The sequence below is a fragment of the Lissotriton helveticus genome, chromosome 8, assembly GCF_964261635.1.
Source record: "Lissotriton helveticus chromosome 8, aLisHel1.1, whole genome shotgun sequence".
Lineage (NCBI taxonomy): Eukaryota > Metazoa > Chordata > Amphibia > Caudata > Salamandridae > Lissotriton > Lissotriton helveticus.
In genome coordinates this window covers 620,582,207-620,606,208 of record NC_136069.1, presented here as the reverse complement: position 1 = coordinate 620,606,208, position 24,002 = coordinate 620,582,207, and the positions used below count along the sequence as shown (strand labels likewise).

At 41.7% G+C, this 24,002-nt stretch overlaps 1 protein-coding gene across 7 annotated transcripts in view; it reads right to left on the bottom strand.

The window, feature by feature from the left end:
* Positions 1 to 24,002, bottom strand: part of SCEL (sciellin) — a 490,458-nt gene that overhangs the window by 101,367 nt on the left and 365,089 nt on the right. For all 7 annotated transcript variants that reach the window (XM_078657473.1, XM_078657474.1, XM_078657476.1 and 4 more), the window contains 3 exons: positions 16,436 to 16,492; positions 13,333 to 13,392; positions 9,622 to 9,678 (listed from right to left, as the gene is read on the bottom strand). In XM_078657473.1, the coding sequence (XP_078513599.1) occupies positions 9,622 to 9,678; positions 13,333 to 13,392; positions 16,436 to 16,492 (174 nt within the window). The remainder of the gene's footprint in view (positions 1 to 9,621; positions 9,679 to 13,332; positions 13,393 to 16,435; positions 16,493 to 24,002) is intronic.

The window sequence follows — 24,002 nt, the reverse complement described above, 5'->3', positions numbered from 1 at the left end:
GTGTGTTTCACCAGTGTAACTAATCCGTGCATTTTTTTTAACGCCTCCACCTTTTTATAAAATTTCGCCAAAGCAGTTTTGCGGAAAGGCAATAAGCAAATGTGGGCCACTTTTTTTAGCGTGCCACGGACGATTTTTAATCCCAATCCAACCTTGCAAAGCACCCTGCGTCGATGGTGTCATGATCAACAATAAATAAAGCTTTGTGTGCCCGATGCTCAATCGAATGCATCATTGCACAATGGTACAAACAGGATAGTGCTTCTGAATGGGAGTTTGTAAGGGTTTTGTCCGCAAGGCTACCTACTACAAAGATCTTCCCGCAGACTACAGTCCAACGTCAAATTGCGCATTATGTGTAATAAGCACAAATATTACATGTACTGTGAATGGAAAAATAATTGCCGTGTTTATTTGCACATTGTTGGAGCCTTGTTTTACTTCGTGGTACAATTCAACGCAACACTACTTTGGACTACTCTGAGTGACATTAATTGGAATACATTGGGGTCCACTCGGATATGTTACACTCCTGTGCGAGGATTGCCAGGGTTATGAGCGCAAAAGTTCTTTGCATTCAATAATTGATTAACACTATTAATTGGGTTTTGCATAGCTTAGTATCACTTTGTGTGGCACGAGAGCCTGCACAAAACTTTAATAAACGGGGGCTAAGGCACCTTTAACTGACGTCATAACGTGATGAAATGGTATGAAGGATAAGAAGCAGAATAGAACATTATTTGTAATATTTTTGGGTGGCAAGTGTTTCTCTGTTGGACACGTCCAATGGAATGGGCATGCTATGTGCAACAGTTCAGGAGTATCCGGGGTGAATTACATTGAATTCAGAAAGAAAGCAAGGCGTGACTCCTCCAGGCACATGCGTGAGAAAACAGGTGCGTGCGTTCCACGGACGAGATTGAAAGTGAAATGCTTGTCTGGATGGAGCATCTTTGAATCGCATGATAGTAGTTGTGAAATATTCATAACGAAGCACCTGCTCATGACTTTGGACGGTCGTTCTTGTCACAAGCATTTAAATGCATCCTTGAAAATGTATTTCAAGTACTGCATATTCTGCAGCACAGTGTTCATTTGTTCAAATTGCGTAATTTAAAGTCTGAATTTCCCGCTATTCTGCAATGTAGCCCTTTATTTGACATCCTTTAAAACAAAAATGTTATTGTGTTTTATTTGAGTGAATGTAAAATACTTTAAATATACAACCTGCCTAGTAAATAAGAGAAAGGTCTTTCTTTGACCTCCCCCACCCCCAAGTGATTGGAGAGTTAGTGATGTCACCTTTTAGGACATAGATCACATTGGAAAATTAAAGCCTGGTTCTAAAATGTTGGTGTGTAGTCTGCAACCACTCTTTGCAACATTCTTTTATTACACTCGGCCCAATGTCCCACAATTTCTATCTCGTATGTTATCCCGCCATGATCATATTGGTGAGCATTTCTGAAGCCTTTTGGACAATGGGTTATTTGGTCCATGGAAAGCGACTCCTTGCAGTGGCTGAGATCAGTTCTTTCCTCATTGGTATAACTAATTGTTTGGCAATGGCATCCTACACCAATATTTCGGTGGAAGCAGATTGTGTGTCCATATTCAATTTTATGCAATGTGCACGTTCTCTCATAACATTTCCACATGCCTATCCATCAAGACTCCGAGAAGTTTCCTTATTTTGCAATCCAGGAAACTTATTATCAGTTTGCAGTGTTAATTTTCAGCCTCATGTTATCCCCGAGAGTCTTCACCAAGGTAGTAGCTCCAGTAGTGGCTCATCCACATGTTTGGTGTTCAGTTGTTTTCCATATCTGAATGACTGGCTAATTGTTGCTCATTCTTTTACTAAGGCTGAGGAACATGCAAAGCTGCCTTGTTCGACCCTACAGTTCATGGGTTTTCACTCACAACAAGAGGAAGTCACAACTGATTCCTACGAAGCAGAAGCACTTCATAGGGGCTCTTCTAGACATGAAGCGAGCACAAGCTTTTTCTCCTAGAACCAAGAATACAGAACCTGCAATTTTAGATTCAACACCTCATCCATTCCAGTTCAGCATCAGCTCATCACAGGCTGAAAATTGAAGGCCTGGTGGCTTTGTGCACTGCAATAGTTGTATAGGCTCGCCATCATTTATAACCATGAATTTTTCATGTTCTGGGTCACTGGTCTCCATCTCCAGAGAAACACCAAACTTACATACCAGTCTCTCAGTCCATTGTCCAGGATTTTCAATGGTGGCTACTTTCCTCAAACCTACAGAAAGGAGTCAAGATGGCAGAGCCCTTACCTCTAGTTCTTATAACAGAAGCAAAGCAGTGTGGTTGGGGAGCAACACTGGGAAACCAGAAACTCCAAGGGAGCTGGATCCCTGCAGAGAGCCAGAATATCTCCCATTGGCGAGAACTGTCAGCATTCAGCAGGGCTCTCCGTGTGTTCAAGAATTCACCTGTAACCAAGCCTGTTCTTGAGAGAACAGACAATCAGTTCACAAAGTCCTTTCTGAACAGATGGGGCGAAGTGGGTGGGGGTTGAGAGACTTAACATTAGCTAGTCTGGCAAACAAGATATTTTCCTTGGCAGAAAGGAATGTTGTCTCGTAATGAGTCATGTACATTCCAGGTTCGGAAAATTATAGGACAGACAGACCCAGATGGAGTGTACTGTCCTCAATAGCTTTACACCTCAGTCAGGAATCATTTCAGTTGTTGACAAGCAAGTGGGGTCTGCCTGTCAGAGGCCTTTCTCCATCTCCCACAAATGCTCTTCTTCCTTTCTTCTGTACAGAAACGCTGTATCCGGGGTCATGGGGATAGATGCCCTGGCCTCAGGATCTGTTGTATGGTGGCCCTCTGATTTCCCTTCTCCCGAAGGTGCTTCAGAGGATACAGAGGGAGAGTGTTACAATTATCTTATTTTCTCCGTTTCGGTCAAGGAGACCGTCCTTTCCTCTTCTATCACAGATAACAACAGATCCTTGCCTCCTGTTACCTCTTCAGTCCTCACATCCTCAGTCTACAGTACTGGCTGTCAAACAGTTGCATCAGTTTAAACTGACAGTCTGGAGATTGAAAGGTCTTGCCTACAACTCTTATGATGTCCGGGTGAGGTGGCCAGTGACATTCAGTGTTCTAAGAAAGATTTGACTTTGAAAGCATATGTGAAACATTGGGGCTCCATCTCAAATTGGGGCAGTCAGTCAGGTTATGAGCTAGTCTCTGTTGATCCCTTCAAGATTCTAAGTTTTTTGAGGGACAGAATTTTGAGAGATTTAGCCCCCTAAGCCTAAAAGCTCAATGTGCAGCAATTTTCTCTTGTAGATGTTCTCCTGGAGCATTATTACAGATTGCCTTTTAGTGAACAAACTACTTAAGTATGTTATCTTGAAGAGGCCTAGGGCCATATGTATCAAGCCAAATTGACTTTGCAAATGCCGAAATTCGCAGAATTTTGGCGTTTGCGAATGCAATTTGGACTAATGGTATGCATCAAGGAAATCTGCTTGAAAAATAAGGAATCGCAAAATATGCGATTCCTTATCTTGCGATTGCATTTAAGGAATCGCAAATTTTGCGATTCCTTAAATGCAATGTAAGAAGCTAAAAAAAATAGCAAATTGGCCTTAAGGAATCGCAAATTACCACCAACTTCTAGTTGGTGGTAAGTTGCGAATTCCTTTCAAAATGCATATTTTTTCATTTTTCAAAGTGCCATGTGACGCACATACATGCCCTTAGGGCATGTATGTGCGTCACATGTGCACCCATGCAGATTTCAGGGGTGCAACAGGGTGTCCTTTGGACACCCCTGCACCCTTAAAAATATTCTCAATTTGCGATTAGCAAATTGCGAATCGCACATTTCCCCTTCATTCCTATGGGCCTCCTGGCCCATAGAAATGAATGGGAAATTATTCCTTAATTGCGATTAGCAATTTGCTAATCGCAATTAAGGAATTTTAAGAAATCGCTAAAAGAAGCGAATTTCTACATACATACCATTTTGCGATTTCTAAATAGTGATTCCTTAAAAATCGCTATTTAGGAATCGCAAAACGGAATGTTGATACATATGGCCCTAAGTGTGTTCTAACCTCTTTCTTCATGGGATTTCTCTTTGGTTCTCCAGGGGGTAAAGAAAGACCCTTTTGAACCTTTGGAGCAAACTCATAGCTCCTGGGTTTATTCTAAGGTATCTTTTTTGGTGGCCATAACCTCCACTCAGAGGTTAGAGGAGGTTTCTTATCCTTATTTGAAGTTTTTCCAGACAGGGTACTTCTTCGTACAGACCCCAAATTCAGACTGAATACACAAACTCCGTGTCACTTTTCTCAGGGGAGTGTACTACCTGTTTTTCAGGATTCTGATAGCGTTCCATCATCCTTGGCTGTCAAGAGGGCTTTGCTGATGTATTTGAAGAGATCAGGAGACTTTCCAAAATCTCAGTCTCTCTTTGTTTCATATGGATCAGCAAATATTGGAAAGAAGGCAGCGATGGTGAATATCAGTAGATGGGTCAAGAAAGCGATTTCCCAGACCTAAGCTTCCATGGGTGAAAACCTGACAGATAGCGTACTACCTAGCCAATTCTGGTGGTTGCTACCTCCTGAGCAGAGGTTGGGGGGTGTCTCGAGAAGAGATATGCAGAGCTTCCACCTGGACAAACCCTCACACTTTCCTTTCACATTGTAAGTTGGAGTTTTTTAAATTATGATTTTAATGTTGGTGCTTCTGTGATTAAAATAGCAATGAAGTAATTGTTGATTATAATTATATACTCTATCAGCAGCATAAATTGCGTACATATCTTATTTTTTTTTCTTTTGTACATCCACACGCATGATGACTATGAAGAGGAGTATGAGATGTAGAGTAATGAGATTGTTATTGACCAGTAATTTTCATTACCCTTCGGATAGTCCTACTCATCATAGTGAGATCCCGCCCTCCTTCCCAGTTCCTGTACACAAGTTATGAGGTTAGTAACAAACAGGAAGGGGCTGGGGTGGGAGGTACCTTTATAAGCCAATTGAATCTTGGCTTTGGTAGTGGTCCGTGTGGGAGGTGGAACAGCCTCACACATGATGACTATGACGAGGTGGACTATAGTAAGGATAAGAAAGATTACCAGTAAGTAACAATTTCATCATCCAGAATGTTGTCTTGGTATGTGTGTGTGTCAAGCATGTTGGCCATTGTGGATTGCTCTAGCAGCTTTCATCTGTGGAGTTTTAGAAGCAGCCTCATGCCAAAATGTGAGATTTTCCAATCTTATTATTTAAAAGACACTTTACAGGCACAAATAGCTCTGTAGGTATCCCAAGTAACTCAACAGATGTTGCTTCCATCACTCCTGGAATAATCAAAGGTTGGTTAATTGGTTTGAACCCATAATCATTGGGTTCTGGAAAGGTTTCAATAACTCTCTCAGCTATCTTCACGTGTAACGCATTGTCACACACTGTTATTGGATCTAAACAGCATGTTCAAGGCCCTTGGTTCATTGTCTGCCTGACAAGTGTTAGTACTACCTGTTGGATGTTTAAAGTTGTTAGTGTGCATTTTAAGGAATGTCCTGGGAAGGAGATAACATTGTAAATCCCTTCAACCACATGCAGTGGTTAGCCAGTGCATCATGGTCCTTAGAGAAAGTAAGGGAATGGGGTCCCTACCTGTGTTAAGAATTGTAAAATACATCGATAATCAGGGTTTATTGGACACCTTGGCCCTCTGGGCCCCGGTGCCGCCTACACCTTCTGCACCAACGGAAGCTATGCCCCTGGCCTCAGGCATACTCCTGTATGCTTAAATAATATATGCAAATGTGCACAGTGTAATATGCTATATCCATCCACCCCCACTTCACTGGGAACTTCATGAGATAGTAAAACCATGTTGAGGGAGGAAGGCCAGCTCATTCTGCCACTGTCCGTGGTGGAGCAGCACTGTGCAATTCTGCCCACAAGAAAGGGAGATCCTCATGGCTAAGATTATATATTGCAATGCTCAGGTCTAGCACACTGACAAATCTAAAGATATTCAGCAGCTGGTTCTTTCATCAGCTTATATGTTTGGCTGTTCTTCCTTGAAGTGAGCCCTTTTTAGGCTCATTCTGCTGCAAAGGGATTTGTGCATATGTTGTGGGTGCATCAAATACTGCTCCTCAGTGAATTTCTGTCCAGATCTATTATTGGTAGATGTAACCTTCAAAGACAGAAATTCACTTTACTGCATGAGGCTTCAGTTCAGCACGCTCAGGTAGATTTGTGAAACAAATGTAAAGTGTCACAATACATTTTTTTTGATTTTGGAAAAGGTGATGGACAGAGTTTCTGAATGATGCAGAATACTCTTACCAAGTCAATAGATCATGGTTTTAATCCATCACTGTTTTTTAGCTCACTGCACCATCCCAGCTCAGAACCTGGCTATATGCAAATTAGTCTGTTCCTGTCCCAGTGCATGATGGGAACAGGGCAAACCAAACTACCAAGCCAATTCTTATACTGGGAAGGAAACAAGCTTCCGGGGACCGGTTTCTGGCATCACAGCCTTCTTCGGCCCGGCTTGCTTGAATCCTGATGGTGCAATGAGCAAGGGACTCACGTCTGAGTATACCCTCCCACACATAGTGTGGATAAAATCGATTTTGGAAAAGGTGATGGACAGAGTTTCTGAATGATGCAGAATACTCTTACCAAGTCAATAGATCATGGTTTTAATCCATCACTGTTTTTTAGCTCACTGCACCATCCCAGCTCAGAACCTGGCTATATGCAAATTAGTCTGTTCCTGTCCCAGTGCATGATGGGAACAGGGCAAACCAAACTACCAAGCCAATTCTTATACTGGGAAGGAAACAAGCTTCCGGGGACCGGTTTCTGGCATCACAGCCTTCTTCGGCCCGGCTTGCTTGAATCCTGATGGTGCAATGAGCAAGGGACTCACGTCTGAGTATACCCTCCCACACATAGTGTGGATAAAATCGATTTTGGAAAAGGTGATGGACAGAGTTTCTGAATGATGCAGAATACTCTTACCAAGTCAATAGATCATGGTTTTAATCCATCACTGTTTTTTAGCTCACTGCACCATCCCAGCTCAGAACCTGGCTATATGCAAATTAGTCTGTTCCTGTCCCAGTGCATGATGGGAACAGGGCAAACCAAACTACCAAGCCAATTCTTATACTGGGAAGGAAACAAGCTTCCGGGGACCGGTTTCTGGCATCACAGCCTTCTTCGGCCCGGCTTGCTTGAATCCTGATGGTGCAATGAGCAAGGGACTCACGTCTGAGTATACCCTCCCACACATAGTGTGGATAAAATCGATTTTGGAAAAGGTGATGGACAGAGTTTCTGAATGATGCAGAATACTCTTACCAAGTCAATAGATCATGGTTTTAATCCATCACTGTTTTTTAGCTCACTGCACCATCCCAGCTCAGAACCTGGCTATATGCAAATTAGTCTGTTCCTGTCCCAGTGCATGATGGGAACAGGGCAAACCAAACTACCAAGCCAATTCTTATACTGGGAAGGAAACAAGCTTCCGGGGACCGGTTTCTGGCATCACAGCCTTCTTCGGCCCGGCTTGCTTGAATCCTGATGGTGCAATGAGCAAGGGACTCACGACTGAGTATACCCTCCCACACATAGTGTGGATAAAATCGATTTTGGAAAAGGTGATGGACAGAGTTTCTGAATGATGCAGAATACTCTTACCAAGTCAATAGATCATGGTTTTAATCCATCACTGTTTTTTAGCTCACTGCACCATCCCAGCTCAGAACCTGGCTATATGCAAATTAGTCTGTTCCTGTCCCAGTGCATGATGGGAACAGGGCAAACCAAACTACCAAGCCAATTCTTATACTGGGAAGGAAACAAGCTTCCGGGGACCGGTTTCTGGCATCACAGCCTTCTTCGGCCCGGCTTGCTTGAATCCTGATGGTGCAATGAGCAAGGGACTCACGTCTGAGTATACCCTCCCACACATAGTGTGGATAAAATCGATTTTGGAAAAGGTGATGGACAGAGTTTCTGAATGATGCAGAATACTCTTACCAAGTCAATAGATCATGGTTTTAATCCATCACTGTTTTTTAGCTCACTGCACCATCCCAGCTCAGAACCTGGCTATATGCAAATTAGTCTGTTCCTGTCCCAGTGCATGATGGGAACAGGGCAAACCAAACTACCAAGCCAATTCTTATACTGGGAAGGAAACAAGCTTCCGGGGACCGGTTTCTGGCATCACAGCCTTCTTCGGCCCGGCTTGCTTGAATCCTGATGGTGCAATGAGCAAGGGACTCACGTCTGAGTATACCCTCCCACACATAGTGTGGATAAAATCGATTTTGGAAAAGGTGATGGACAGAGTTTCTGAATGATGCAGAATACTCTTACCAAGTCAATAGATCATGGTTTTAATCCATCACTGTTTTTTAGCTCACTGCACCATCCCAGCTCAGAACCTGGCTATATGCAAATTAGTCTGTTCCTGTCCCAGTGCATGATGGGAACAGGGCAAACCAAACTACCAAGCCAATTCTTATACTGGGAAGGAAACAAGCTTCCGGGGACCGGTTTCTGGCATCACAGCCTTCTTCGGCCCGGCTTGCTTGAATCCTGATGGTGCAATGAGCAAGGGACTCACGTCTGAGTATACCCTCCCACACATAGTGTGGATAAAATCGATTTTGGAAAAGGTGATGGACAGAGTTTCTGAATGATGCAGAATACTCTTACCAAGTCAATAGATCATGGTTTTAATCCATCACTGTTTTTTAGCTCACTGCACCATCCCAGCTCAGAACCTGGCTATATGCAAATTAGTCTGTTCCTGTCCCAGTGCATGATGGGAACAGGGCAAACCAAACTACCAAGCCAATTCTTATACTGGGAAGGAAACAAGCTTCCGGGGACCGGTTTCTGGCATCACAGCCTTCTTCGGCCCGGCTTGCTTGAATCCTGATGGTGCAATGAGCAAGGGACTCACGTCTGAGTATACCCTCCCACACATAGTGTGGATAAAATCGATTTTGGAAAAGGTGATGGACAGAGTTTCTGAATGATGCAGAATACTCTTACCAAGTCAATAGATCATGGTTTTAATCCATCACTGTTTTTTAGCTCACTGCACCATCCCAGCTCAGAACCTGGCTATATGCAAATTAGTCTGTTCCTGTCCCAGTGCATGATGGGAACAGGGCAAACCAAACTACCAAGCCAATTCTTATACTGGGAAGGAAACAAGCTTCCGGGGACCGGTTTCTGGCATCACAGCCTTCTTCGGCCCGGCTTGCTTGAATCCTGATGGTGCAATGAGCAAGGGACTCACGTCTGAGTATACCCTCCCACACATAGTGTGGATAAAATCGATTTTGGAAAAGGTGATGGACAGAGTACGTCACAATACATACAGTGAACTTTAATAGTGCTAAACATAGAACAAAATGAAGTTACAGACGTGGGTTGCTTGGAAAAGAAGGTTGTGTGACAGAAACGCGAGAAATGTATTAGTAGAACATGTGGCGCGTCCATCAACAAGCTACTTTGCACATTAATTAAGGTGAAATGTCCACAGGTCACGCGCGCTTACCTTTTGGTATTTTTCCCAGCGGAGCTTGTTACTTCTATGCTGTTATCCAACCCTTGGCTTCATTAAAAATAAAAAAAAGAACAAAAATTGTATAAATTATTCATAATGCATCTGCATGTCAATTAGCCAGAATTAAAGTCTTAAATGACGAGAAGGGGACATCGAATAAAAAAAAAACTCTAAGAAAAATTACTCCTTTGGATTTATTAGTTATGCCTTCAGCGTGCGACCAGCAAGCATGGCTCTGCATAACTGAATGCACATTTTAAATGCCTCATAAAACGTAAAAGCAATTCATTTGTGGAAGGAAAGATATTCATAGCAGGCTCCCGGCTGACATGGACAGCACATAATGGCATACAAACAATCAGGCGCATCTCTGCAGTGTTAATGAACAGAAAGGAGAGCCCTTCCACATCTCTCCAAAGGTTAATCGCGCGAGTAATGAAAACGTAGCGGCCGCCATTTCAAATGCCACTCGCCGGGGTAAACAGGCGCACGGGGAGTCCGAAACTGATGGTGACCTGCGGTGATAGCCTTACTTTACAAATCCTCTTGCAAAGCTGCCTCGTTTTTGTTACTAGAGTTAGGGCCATATTTATCAAGGGTTGCATCGCTTTTGCACCACGTAACAGGGTGCAAAAGCGACGCAACCCTTGAGATGCAATTTGTCAAGCCACGCAAGGCCACCTTGCGTGGACCTGAGTGGCTTGATAAATCCACAGAAATGCAATGCTGCACAATCATTGCGTTGTGTTACTCGACTCCCGGGAGGCGTTCCATTGGTGGCTGGTGCCTGCATGAAAGACAGCCTCCCAGAGGTGAGGGGGCATCACCTGATTCTGGATCTCATGCTTAGGGAGCGGTATATCTGCTCTAAAGCTTACAAGCCTGCCTGCCTTCTGAAAGAGGGAGGGAGTGGGCCAACCCTTCAGTAAGAGTGTCTAGCCAGGAGAAGAAAGGGGCAGCATGTTCCAGGTGTCTGTTGGTCCCCCAGAAGAAAGGAACTGAGCAGAGCGAATTGAGGACCCTGTGTCAGCAGGCCTGCAGTGTCTCTGTGCTGGTTCCTGGCAGGAACCAGGCTCATAATGACTGAAATTTCTGAGGCCCAGTTGGGGCTAAGATTTGTGTCAAACCTGGCCTGTGCGGGGCCGCGACTGTCAGCAGGTGAGTCGGTCTGTGAGCGGCCACACTAACTTGAGTTGATCAGCTCGTGCGTGGACACCACTGCCAAACATCACAATCAGCCTGTGCGAGACTGCAACTGCCCAGTGCTGTGGTCGGTCATGACTGCCCCAAGCATCAGTTCATGTGAGACTGCAACTGCCTATCGTACCCGGCCCATGCAGAGCTACACCTTCTGATGTAGTGATCAACCAGAAGAGGCTGCATCTACAAGTGTCATATGTCCCAATCAGTGCCCCAGGTTGGGCTGCCAACTCTGTTCTGTATGTTTCGCGTGAAATCTGATGCCATTTGTTGTCTGGAGGTGCATGTTGCAGCATCTCTATGTGATTGTCACCATATTTGTGCCTGTGGCGACGACCTTGACTGCAGACACACTCACCATTGTGTTGGTGTAGGACTGCTGATTCCGCTTCGCACACTAACGACTGCAGGCCCAGCGTATGCAGCGGGGACCAAAAGACACCTCTAGCTGGCATCCGAACTCTCCTGTTGAGAGAGTGTGAACGTGTCTGAGAGTCAGGCGGCTGGGCAAGTCCATTGGGGCTGATTCACTTGAGTGGTAAGACTGTGAACTCTGACCTGAGCACGCCTATATGTGAGTGATGCACATAGCATTTGTGCTATATTCACACGACTACAATGTCAGAGATTTCAGGGATAGTTTTAGTTTATGACTATTTACTAGAAATTGACTGCATCTCAAGTCTATGGCCAACCAACACAATGTGCATCTTTACTCCATAAGGTTCGTAATTGTTCTTTCTTGTGTTGCATTCTTATATTGCACTTATGCAAATCATCCCACTCCTGTTGTTTCCTAACTTTTTTTACAACCAGTCTGGGAAGCAAGCCTCGTTGCTTGATTTCCATCCCTTTTGAGTCGAAACAGACAATTGAACTCAATGCAGCAGAGAAAAACACCAAAAGAAAGTGCTGATTCCTCTGCTGATCTGAATGATTACATTAATTACTACAAACAAACACTGTACCGGCAAACACAGTCAGAGCTCTGCAGAAGACCATTAACGTGATGCTAAAGGAAAGAACTGCTGATAGGGTGATCAGCCACAGCAGCAAACCAATTAACACCACATCCCACCGTGCAAAGGATTTAATGGAGCAGCCCTGAGCCCATTGTTTGCCTTGAGAAGGGATTTGTCTTTCACGAGCTCCATAGATGAAGAGACACCATCTCTTTGTTTTCTCGTTCACTTTTACTGCAGTATTTGTCCTGGTTTTACAGCCAGAGTTTTGCAGCATTTAAGGCAAAATGTGTACATAGTTCAAGAGAATGACATACGTTGCCGCCTGACGATGCTTTCGTTTACGTCTGCCACGAATTCACAAAGAATCCTGGCACGCATACATGGATTTACTTCTGGGTTTGCTAGGTGCCCTAAACATACTGCTGATTGATTGGCATGATTGTTTTTCTTCTCCATGTTTGGTCTGCGGTTAAACTTACTTCCATGTTGGGTACAGACTGTTGGGGTGTGCGGGGGGGATTTAAAATCCCTGGACAGGGCAAAATAATTTTTGAGATTTTTGTGGTTCATCAAGCTGTGTGCCCCACCCCTAAAAAGGCAGAATATATGTGTGGAAAACGAATAGAATGGGCCTCTCAAAAATGCATCAAACTCGCTACTGAAGTTAACCACAGGGAGCTGCACGTGGAAGAGGAGGACAGAGAAGTGGTATAGGCCCTGAGCCAAGCTTCAAGAACTCGGTTAATATGTTCACGAATATCCCAAATATATCCAAGCCAACCAATAGTAGTAACCTTTGTTGTGCTTCTATCGACTGTTTTCAGAGCTGTAGTGCTGCTTGGAAGAATAAAACCAACTAGGCAGGAGGAGTTTAATGTGAGTTGTGACAGATCCATCACCCTCCTGTCTGAGTGGCTGCGACCAGTGCTGGGTTTAGCATTCGTATCGCCTAGTGCGACAATCACTTTTGGTGCCCCCCCCCCACCACCACCACCACCAATGACCTACTCCACAGATTCCCTCACACAAGGGAATTATAGGGAAGCATGCAGAAGGAAGATGAAAATATACTTGCAGGAAAGGTTTAGGCATTTAGTAAAGCTGGTTGCTACATACAGGAAATACTTATCTCTCTAAGAGCCTATACATTAAAGTGAACATTGTTTGGGTGGGCGAGTGCATAAAGAGATTGAATGTGGGTTCATGTTTATCCCAGCGTGCATCTTCGCAGCATGGACTGATTGCTCTAGATGGCACAATAAAAATGCTGTTGGCACTGCCAGGGAAGCGCTTGGCACTGGAATACATCGAAATACGTTAAAAGATGTGGAATGGGACAGATCAGAATTCCAAGGCAGGAGCACCAGACAGATGGTGTGTGGGATCCAGAAATTGCTAGATATCCCTTGTAGCTAGTAAAACCCAGTTGGTCGCCTAGAGCTGTGTTAAGAAGCCAAAAAAGGGTAGAAACTTTGAAATCTGCACGCCATATTATTCCCCAAAGTGCCAGAGATGGAGAACATTAGAAAAGGCTTACCTGCTGCTGCTTCTCTCTGTGGCACTTCCTATTTCAATGAGCTTGCCAAGATCTTGACCCCTGTGGATAGAAACCATGGCAATTGTCAGGTTAACGGGGAAATAACAGAAACAAATAATGAGATACTGCTTTTCATAATACTGCCCTACATAAATCACAACAAATATATGTAAGCACGAACGTGATAAAAAAAATTACTGTGAATTTGGATCTACACAATAATTTAATTATGTCATATACTCATCAGAAATAAGGGCGAACGGGATACTCAGTCCCAAACGTGGTGGATGTTCCGTTTACCATATTACAAGTGCCTTTTTCCCAATGGCACTTGTAATATGGCGGATGGGAAATCCAACATATCTTCACAGAATATCCTGTCTGCTCTAAATATGGTCCAGAGTTGCTCAGAGGTGGAATGGGTTTCACTTGACCTGTCTCTCATAATATAAATATCAATATGGTTGCGTGTGTGTGTTGCATGTGCACTTGTGTACATGCACAGACGCATCTCGGAGGTGAGGCACGTATTTGTACTGCCTATAGTATGAGGTAGTGCGTGTGTTTTATGTGAAAGCTTTGCATTCAAAGTTTTGGGTGTACCAGATTCAATATGAGGCAATTGAAAGATGAATTGTGTCCAAGGTAGAGTATGTATGTGTGCACTAGGCCGAGAGGCAGATGAACAAGAATAGCATGAACCTTAGACTTCAACTGAAATACCTTTATAATGTAGTTTGAGAAAGAATTATGACAACTTTTTCAAAATGGCCTGGACCACCTTTCCCATTGCACTTTAATGGTGCAAGCATGTTTGTCACCTTGTGGGTGAATCCTAATCCTGATGCTCTATCTCGCCTTTAGCATGATCCAGCACGGATCTTATCTAAGAGGTGACAATTTTATGATGCACAGACAATATTGCTCATGTTATCCCCCAGATTCCGAGAGCATTAAAGGACAGGAAACTATTTTTCAAGAATAGCCTTTTTCAAACTCCAGCTCCAGTCTAACCCAGCATATACCTGCGAACCAAGAACATATACATTCAGGGCCGGCTTTAGCGCTGGTCGCACCCAGTGCTAGAATCCTTTTTGGCTCCCCCACACCCTATGACCGCATCCTCATATTCTCTCACTGCCACCGGGCATAAATGCATCTCATCTCTCCAATCCTAAGTGATTGATAAACGCAGAGCCCCCACAGGTCAGCGCCCAGGGCAGCCGCACCAGTCGCACTGCCCTAAAGTCGGCCCTGTATACATTTTATGCATTCATTGAGAACCTGCCTAAGTCACCCAACTGGTTGATGAACCCAGAATCTCTGCCTTTCAAATGTAAACCCAGAAATCCACTATATTTGACACAATTCTATTGTCACTGGTTTATAACATCATTTTATTTTTCTACAGATTCATGCTGCCTTGAATATTAGCAGCCCTTTAAAAATACTCCAAAACCGATTGAGTTAAAAAAACAATTTGTACAAACTAAAATTCCCACAAGCCAATTCCGGTTCAGCCATGGTATACAGAAGGATGTAAAGCGAAGGTAGAAATAGGTGTGTTGATAAACGAAGGAAAGTTGGAATGAGGAGCTTGAGCACAATATTCATCATTCATATATCCCCAGTCAGCACAACTCTCCTTTCAAACCCTTACCCAGGGTTTCCCCACCAGGGTTCAGTGGAACTCTAGGGTTTTTGAGTCCATTGAAATAATTCCTTGTGAAACCAGTTTATAATAATAATAATAATAATAATAATAATAATAATAATAATAATAATAATAATAATAATAATAAGAAGAAGAAGAAGAAGAAGAAGAAGAAGAAGGTTTGGAATAATACATATATAAAAATAAACTAATAAAGGAAATTTGAAAATATAGCAAATAATACCAAATAGCACTTAAAATATTGTGGGTATATTTTGTTCTCCAACAGTTAAGTCTGGAGTAACTTCACATTTAAGGTTATATTTAGTTGTATTGTGTTTGTGTTCATTTGATATTATTAAGGAGGAGTCTCACTGGTTGGGACAGAAAAGCAAGCGCTGTGCCACCAAAATAAAAACAGAAGCACAGCGGACACCCTTTCAAGAATCCCTTTTGCTTTGAGACCGCTTCCTAGTATTCTCTGTATTCTGGTCTTACTTTGATCTCTCTTCTGTCACATTGTTAGAAAATATGGTTATCTTTATTTAAGAGTGATGATCAGGCTCAAAGTTCGGTCTTGCGTAGTACATGCATTTTCACAGATCACAGCAACAGCGACACTTTAGAAATGAGTTATTTTTGGGAGTGATTTCGCGAGGGGTGTTTAGTACACTTTATAAGTGCTCACTATTTTTTCCCTGTAGAGCAGATATTTACAAATGCCTTTTCTTTACAATAATTTCTGCTGTAAAGTCTTTCTGGCCTGTAAATGATTTCTTAGGTAAGAAAAACCTCAGGATATAAAATAACATTTGAGGGCTCCTCAATGAGAAAAAGACTGGTAAACCTTGCCCTAACCTTAAGTGTAGTTAGGAAATCCAACATTCTTCTGGTATATTAGTAGAATATTATGCTTTACATATTGTGTCAAAAATATCATAAGCCGAACATCAACTACAAGCATTTTGTGAAAGTAAGTATACATAAGTAGAGGGTCACTACACTTTACTCCGCACATACACCTGTTTGCTCAAAACGGCCAGGTTTTTTCCAAATGAACAGGATAGCCACTGTCTATGTAGATGGTTTCCATTTAGAACTTTTGTTGATATTTTATAAAAACTGCCATGGATCATGTCTGAGTGGACCATCACTGGACATCCCTATCCCAACTATAAAATGTGCATTGTCTATTTGATGCCACTCAGAACTCATTGTTGACAACATCCACATTGTTCATATATATTTCTATATATTTTCTAAAGTACCTCCCAGTTTTTAACAACCCTCACTTTAACGCTTTCCAGAGAAACTTTATGAACATGCCATGACATGGTCCTCGGTTTAAGTAGCTGACACCCGTCCTTCCCTAATATGTTAAGTCCTTTAGCTGACAATAAATTCACATTAAAGCCAAACATAAAAAAGAAACAGCTATTGCAAACTTACCCCTTCTTATTGATTCCTGTTGTGCTTGTCACCTCAATGCTGTTAGCAGTCTTTGGGCTTTCAGGGAAAAAAAGCAAATAGTTATTTTTACATTAACATGTAAAAGTATTACCAATTTTCTGCCAAGGTGTTATAACTATGGGTGTGTGTGCCCTTGTGGGTACAGCGAGATATGAAATGTTGTTGTTGCTTTTGTTAGTGCAAAATGTAATCTCTGCACTCAGCATCAGTGTAAATTCCACTGCAAAATTGCACTATGAGCTGTACCTACTCTTGCAATTCTGTTATGCCTTATCACGGGGCTCCAGCATTTTCTGTAAAAAGAGCTACTTAGGTTCAATGAAAATAATCATGCGTTACTATTATTATTATAATGACTATAACAGACAAGATTTCATTAGTGGCCACCATGTTCAAGATTACTTTCAATGATCACCTTATTCATCAGGCACTGTTACCAGCGGTAATGTGAAAAAAGAAGTTGACAATGTGGAATGTCTCTAGGTGGGCAATACATAATTGAAATGAATCACTCAGTTAATAGCTTTAAGTATATTTTGAAAATTCAACCAATTTTCTCTAAACATCAGCTTATGAGTTTTGAAAATATATACATTTACATCTCGAATATACACTTTTAAAGTTTGGTATACGTATATCAATGCAACCAAGCAAATATTTTGAATAGGTTTCAGTAAGGCCGCAAAACAGGAGACCTACTTAAGGGTAGCATGCAAGCTATTCTTTGGAGAAGCCTGCCCTATAATCAACTGGGCGTAATGAACTGGATTGAAAGTTATGGTAAGTGGTCCAACCAGATAGCTTGTTCCATTAATAAACTACACGCTCTCATAAAAAGGGGCAAACACAATGAGCACTCTTATCCATGAGAATACATTTATTGAATATATCAATTTAATAACAAGAATGCTTAGCAAACAATTAGGTATTCTCAAGCAGCACAGAAGAGTAGCCAAAAGAAAACTGTGATTCAGACAACAGGGTCGTTTTGAACCTCCTGGTAATGTGGTAGAGTGGAACAGTGTGTAGTAACCAAGTGACATGACATTTTGTGTGCTCCACTGCACGACTAAAGTATTCCAGTATTTGCCAGAAGGTTTAAGGTTAGTGACTCTCACCTCCAAATAATTATCAGAAATGTGTACAATAGAAGCCAGAGGGGAGATGCAAATCTACCAGTTGTTGCCCAATGTTCCCAGTTTAAGAACAGTGAAAATTGCTGCCCATAACGCTAATACCAGCCCAGCCACATCCATCAAAATTAAAGGGCAGATTCTAAATCGGGTCTGAACATGTTAACCTTTGAAAAGGGGTAGTAAAACATGACCAATGAACCATTACCCACCTTTGTATATGCTATCACACATAGCCCAATCCAATAAAGACTTTTTAGAAACTAGGTGTACTTTAGGTGAGCAAAGAAAGGTGAATCGCAAACTTTGTGATAGTAAACTGATATGAAGAAGCTGTAAAGTTATTTTGTAAGTCAACTATCCCAAGGTGAAATGGGGGTGTTTCATAGGTAGTTGTCTCACGTCATGGTACCAGAATATGGTGGTCTAAATACTGTCTGCCTAAAATATTGTATTAACAATATTGTTTACAAAACTACCCTCCCACTGGATTGAACACATAATAGTTATACATATATAAGCAGTATGTGGAAGAGGTTCCACCATTGGAGGAAGCATATTTCTTAAATATTAAGACATTTAAAAATATGATATGTGCATAAATGTTTATAACCACATGATCTGCAAATGTGGATTTTTCATTTGGGAAAAATATTGCAAACCTGGAGTACTACAAGAAATTAAGATTTCAAGTAGTACTACCAGGATTTTATGAAAATCCCATAAAAGGAAGATATCTGCTAGGCACAAAAGAGGAACAATAAGTGAGAACATTGCAGACTTTTCAAACCAGATTTTTGTGAATCAACCTGATTATGTTTTGGAATCCTGCGGTGCCTGTGCGGCACATGCTACTTTCCAGCCATATCGATGACTGTCAAATACAGAAAGAGATGAAAATGTTACCCTTGATCAAATGCAAGTTCTTTGCATGCCGAGGAAAGTGGATTGTATGTTGCCACAACAGTACTTAATTTGAGCCAGTGGTTTCAGGTGCTCAGCACCAGCACTTAATTCTGAACACTGGCACTTATGACAGTCTTTCACATTATGGCGCTGTCTGTGTAATTTAGAGATGAGCAGAACAACAGTTGTTTATTCATTCAATATACATTAAAAGCAACACATACCTGCCACCCAAGCCATTCTTATAACTTTGGGGGCTTGGAATTGCCTGAATTGTCTGTCACATTTGTAGGAGTGTTAAGGTTAGCTGTTGGACAATGTGTGGTTCAAGTTACAGTGGCCTCCTGACAAAGGCCCTGACATTTATTTTATTACAAATTAAGCACTCTCAGGCACTAGCCTAACTTTAACAGTATTATTACCTGCCACTATCAGCAATATAGCACAAAAAAACAGAGCTGGAAGCAACGAGGAGGTGACTCTTGAGTAAGTGTTTTCTTTGAATTAAGGGGCATATTAACAAGCGGCAGAGATAATTATCACAGACCGCTGTTAGCATGGGGAAATCTATCGCCGGCTATCGCTGGCGATAATCTTCATGTTAGCGTTGTATTAACAACGCTTAACGCCATGGAGATAAAAATCCCAGCGATAGCGGGGATTATCGTCGTTTTCAATGGAATATCGCTGGTTTCCCAGCAATATTCCATTGAAAATGGTGAAAACCTTGTTGATAGGGCCTGTGGTTTTAGCCACATAATCCACCCCCCGTTACAGGTATGCCTAAATCAAGAATTTAGCAGACGTTAAATTCCTGAGTTAAGCCCCTGTTAGCGATATAAATCGCAACGCTAACGGGGCCTCGTTGTTAATATCGCAAAGTCCCGTTAGCGATAGATTTCCGTGAAGTATTCCCAGACACGTCTATCACACTCCTACCTTGCATCTCATTAGCGATGCAAGGCTAGGCGATAATAAATCCGGTCGCTAAGCGTTGAAAATCAACGCTAAGTGGCCTTGTTGATACAGCGATAAAATGATCGCCGCTTAGCGTCCGAAAACAGACACTAAAGTGGCGATAATGTATTTATCGCCGCCTTGTTAATATGCCTCAAAGGGGCATATTAACAAGCGGCAGCGATAATTATCGTTGACCACTGTTAGCGTAAGGAAATCTATCTTCGGCTATCACTGGCGATAATCTCCATGTTAGCGTTGTATTAACAATGCTTAACGCCATGGAGATACAAATCCCAGTGATAGCGGGGATTATCGCCATTTTCAATGGAATATCGCTGGTTTTCCAGTGATAGTCCATTGAAAATGACGATAACCTTGTTGATAGGGCCAGTGGTTTTAGCCACATAATCCACCCCCCATTACAGGTAGGCCTAAGTCAGGAATTTAGCAGACGTTACATTTCTGATGTTAAATTCCTGAGTTAAGCGCCTGTTAGCGATATAAATCGAAACGCTAACACTGACGGGGCCTCATTCTTAATATCGCGAAGCACCGTTAGCGATAGATTTCCCTGAAGTATTCCCAGACACGCCTACCACATGCCTACCTTGCATCTCATTAGCGATGCGAGGCTAGGCGATAATAAATCCTGTCGCTAAGCGTTGAAAACCAACACCAAGTAGCCTTATTGATACGGTGATAAAATTATTGCCGCTTAGCGTCTGAAAACGGATGCTAAAGCGGCAATAATGTATTTATCGCTACCTTGTTGATATGCCCCTAAGTTAGTAATTGAAAGTTAATGAGGCCATGTTCATGATGTGGGCAAGTGCTTGAGTTGATTCTGTCGAGCCTTATGCCTTTTTATATTTTATTCTGAGTGCTGATATTGCAAGAGCCTCATCGCACCTTAAATGTGAATCCAAGCAATGGGGACAGGACCATTATAACTGCCTTCTAGGGTAATTAGATTTGCAGTTCTGTTTGACAGGGAGGAGTCTGAATTAAAATTACTGTATTAAATTCTAGGACTAGAAAGCAAATACATGTAGGGAGACTCTTGTACATGAACCAGGTTTTAGCACCATCCAGACAATAATGTTTTACTCAGCCTTCAGGGAATGTTTCTAGGACAAACGCAGTTGCTGAATTATAAGTGACTCAGATGAAGCATAATGCTGATTATTTGTGTCCTAAATTTCCAGTAATAGATGTTTATTCTGCAGGACATTCAGAATAATCAAGGTAGCTTACTGCATTAATGCACAAAATGGTACCAGAATACTGTAATAATCCATTCTGGATCAGTAACACTGCAAGACTGAGCACATCTAGTATGGATTCCTTATTCTGGTTAAGAAGAGTGATATAAGATTGATGTTCAGAAAGAGGACTTAGTTAGGAATTAGCATTTACAAAACCTTATTTTACTCACACAAAACCATTGAAATTCCATATATAGTTAGTTGCACTAACTATATATCGCGCACCCGCAATCCACTGCTGATGATGTCACATATTACATCATTCATGACATGGTCAGTGACATCACTGATGACATCACTGATGACATCTCAAATGACATCACTGATGACATCACTGACGACATCTCAAATGACATCACTGATAACATCTCAAATGACATCACTGATGACATCACTGATGACATCTCAAATGATATCACTGATGACATCATCCAGTGACTGTGTGTTTCTGTAAAGTTAAAATGTGTCTTACATATTGAAGAATGAGTGGAAGTATAAGTGTCTGGACAAAGGATTTAGTAGGTGCATGACTGAATGTATGAGTGAGTGATTAAATGTGTCTCACTGAGTGCATGGGTTAGTGACTAAACTGTCTTAATTTGTGCATCATTATGTCTGTTGTTCTGTAAACTGCTGCATGTGTTGATCAGTAGCTATATGATTAACTATATGGGTTACTGATTGATTGTCCAAGTATTTGTATGGGAGACTGAGTGTGTGTGTGGCTGGCTGGCTGGGAGGTGTGTGACTCTGTGCAGATCAATGTGTACTTGTATCAATGATTCTATAAGAAGGTAAGTATATGTTAGTATATGTTTGAAAATGTAAGGTGCTCTATGTTTAACTGTATAGACAAGAAAATGGAAGTGTCATTGATTCTTTAACAGGACTGACTACGTGTGTGAGTAACTCCATGGATGAGTGGCAGACTGTGAGTGTCTGTATAGGTGTATGAGTGCATATGATAGTGTTGTAAAGATGAGTGATTGTATGTATGAATGATTGTATGGGTGAATGAGTGAATGTGTGTGTAGACATAGCAATCAGTGAGTGCGTATGTAGTAACTAGTATTGGTGTGTCAATGGTTTCAAAAATTATACTCTGTATTTAACACTGGGTGAAACAGAGGTTATATTAAAATGTGAGGAGATGCATTGTATTGTCACATGAATGATATCATCAGTGATGTGGTCATTGATGTCAAATCAGATGTCATCAGTGATGTCATCAGTGATGTCATTTGAGATGTCATCAGTGATGTCATCAGTGATGTCACTGACCATGTCATGAATGATGTAATATGTGACATCATCAGCAGTGGATTGCGGGTGCGCGATATATAGTTAGTGCAACTAACTATATATGGAATTTCAATGGTTTTGTGTGAGTAAAATAAGGTTTTGTAAATGCTAATTCCTAACTATATATGGTCTATGACCTATGGTTTTTTCAGTGAATTTTCAAGGTTTTGTAAATGCTAATTCCTAACTATATATGGTCTATAACCTATGGTTTTTTCAGTGAATTTCATTGGTTTTTTAACAGCTAATATCTGTAGCTGTAAAATGTATTCTTCTTTAAATCCAAAAATATATTTTATATGTTTATGAATAATTTTTTTTGTAAATATTTTTTTTTCTTCGTTCCCGCTTCGCGAATCGGGAAGCTTCCCGTTAGCTGACCTTGATGCCGCGAAATAGACCGCGAGCCGGTAAACGTTTCTTTACCGCAACTGCCGCGTTAGAAAACAACATCGTGACGCCTCCCGTCCGCATGACGTTTCACGTTGTCGCGTGATACGTCATATGACGTGCTACGTTAGCGAACTGGTACGCGAAGCGAGTCGCAAAGCGCAGGTTTCTGGAAGCAAACCGGGAGGCCCTGCAAAGCGCTTAACGTAAACACAGCAGGTCATGTGACTTGGTAATAACACTTTTCATTGGTTCATTTCACTTTTGGTTTCCTAATGATGTAAGACTAGGTCATATAATCTAAAATGAACACTTTTCATTGGTTGAGAACTCTTGTTTTTCCCAAATGATGAAAATCCCTCCTTCTTTCCTCACTCTGACTTTCATCATTGTGAGAGAAAGACCCTTTGTGATCACTGAGCAATGGCTTCTTTAGTAGCTTCAGCTGGTGCTTCCCCACCACCTCCACCACATCCAAGGAAGAGTGGACCACCTGCTCAAGTTATAATTCAACAAGAAGAGGAAGAAGAGGAACAGAACGACGAGCACGAAGAGAGGCAGTTTTTGCCTGAGGAGCCCAGGACGTCTCACCGGAAAGAAAACTTCATTTGGCAATTTTTTTAAATTCCCAAAGGTCAGAAAAAAGTAAATGCAAGATACGTAACTTGCCTTATATGTCAAGATAGACTGTCCAGAGGAACCGAGAAAAAATACAGTTTCGGAAACTACACAATGCATCGCCATATGACTAGGTGGCATCCTACCAACTACAGTGCTGCACAGTTTCGGAACGACCTAGATAATCTCCCTATTATGGCCAGAAGATCTGTTGCACCGGAAGTAACGGGACCAGAGGGCAGGGAGATGGTGCCAAATATACAAATGAGATTTGGTGAAGTAAAACACATCTGCGTATATTGCGATGGATTCATTTGCTACGGAGAAAGAAGCATCACTCTGATCAACAGAGCTATTGACTATCATATGCAAGTTTGTACGAAACGCCCAAAATAATAAATACTTTTTTTTGTTTTGTTGCTCCTGTTGAGCCCTTTACAATGAATCGTTTTCATTGCCCCCTCCAAGAAAAACCCCCAAAAATATAAAACTGTTCAGAAAAATTCAAAAAAAGTAAAAAAATGTTCCGAAAAATAATAAAAAAAATATAAAACAACAAAAACAATTAAAAAAAAAGTTCTTTTCAGAACTACCTCCCCGTTATTACAAAATTGGTACAATATTTGGAACTGTGCCAACCTCTATTTCTCTTAGTTCGCTTCCCAGTTCGCTCGCCGGTACGCGAACCGGAAGCGAACCAAAAACAGTAAGTATAAGGGAAGGAAACAGACACTTATGTTAAAAGAAAGACAGCTATAGGGGAGTAAACTAGAGATACTTTGTATTGTATTGTGGCATACTTATATAGCGCAACCTATCACCACCAAGGGCATCCTGGCGCTTTGACCCGTACTCAATGAAAACAGTAGCTCAGCCTATCCTGGGAAAAAGATGAGTTTTTAGAGCCTTTCTAAAAGATAAAAGATCTCCAAGGCTTCTCAAGGATAGAGGCAGAGAGTTCCAGAGTTTGGC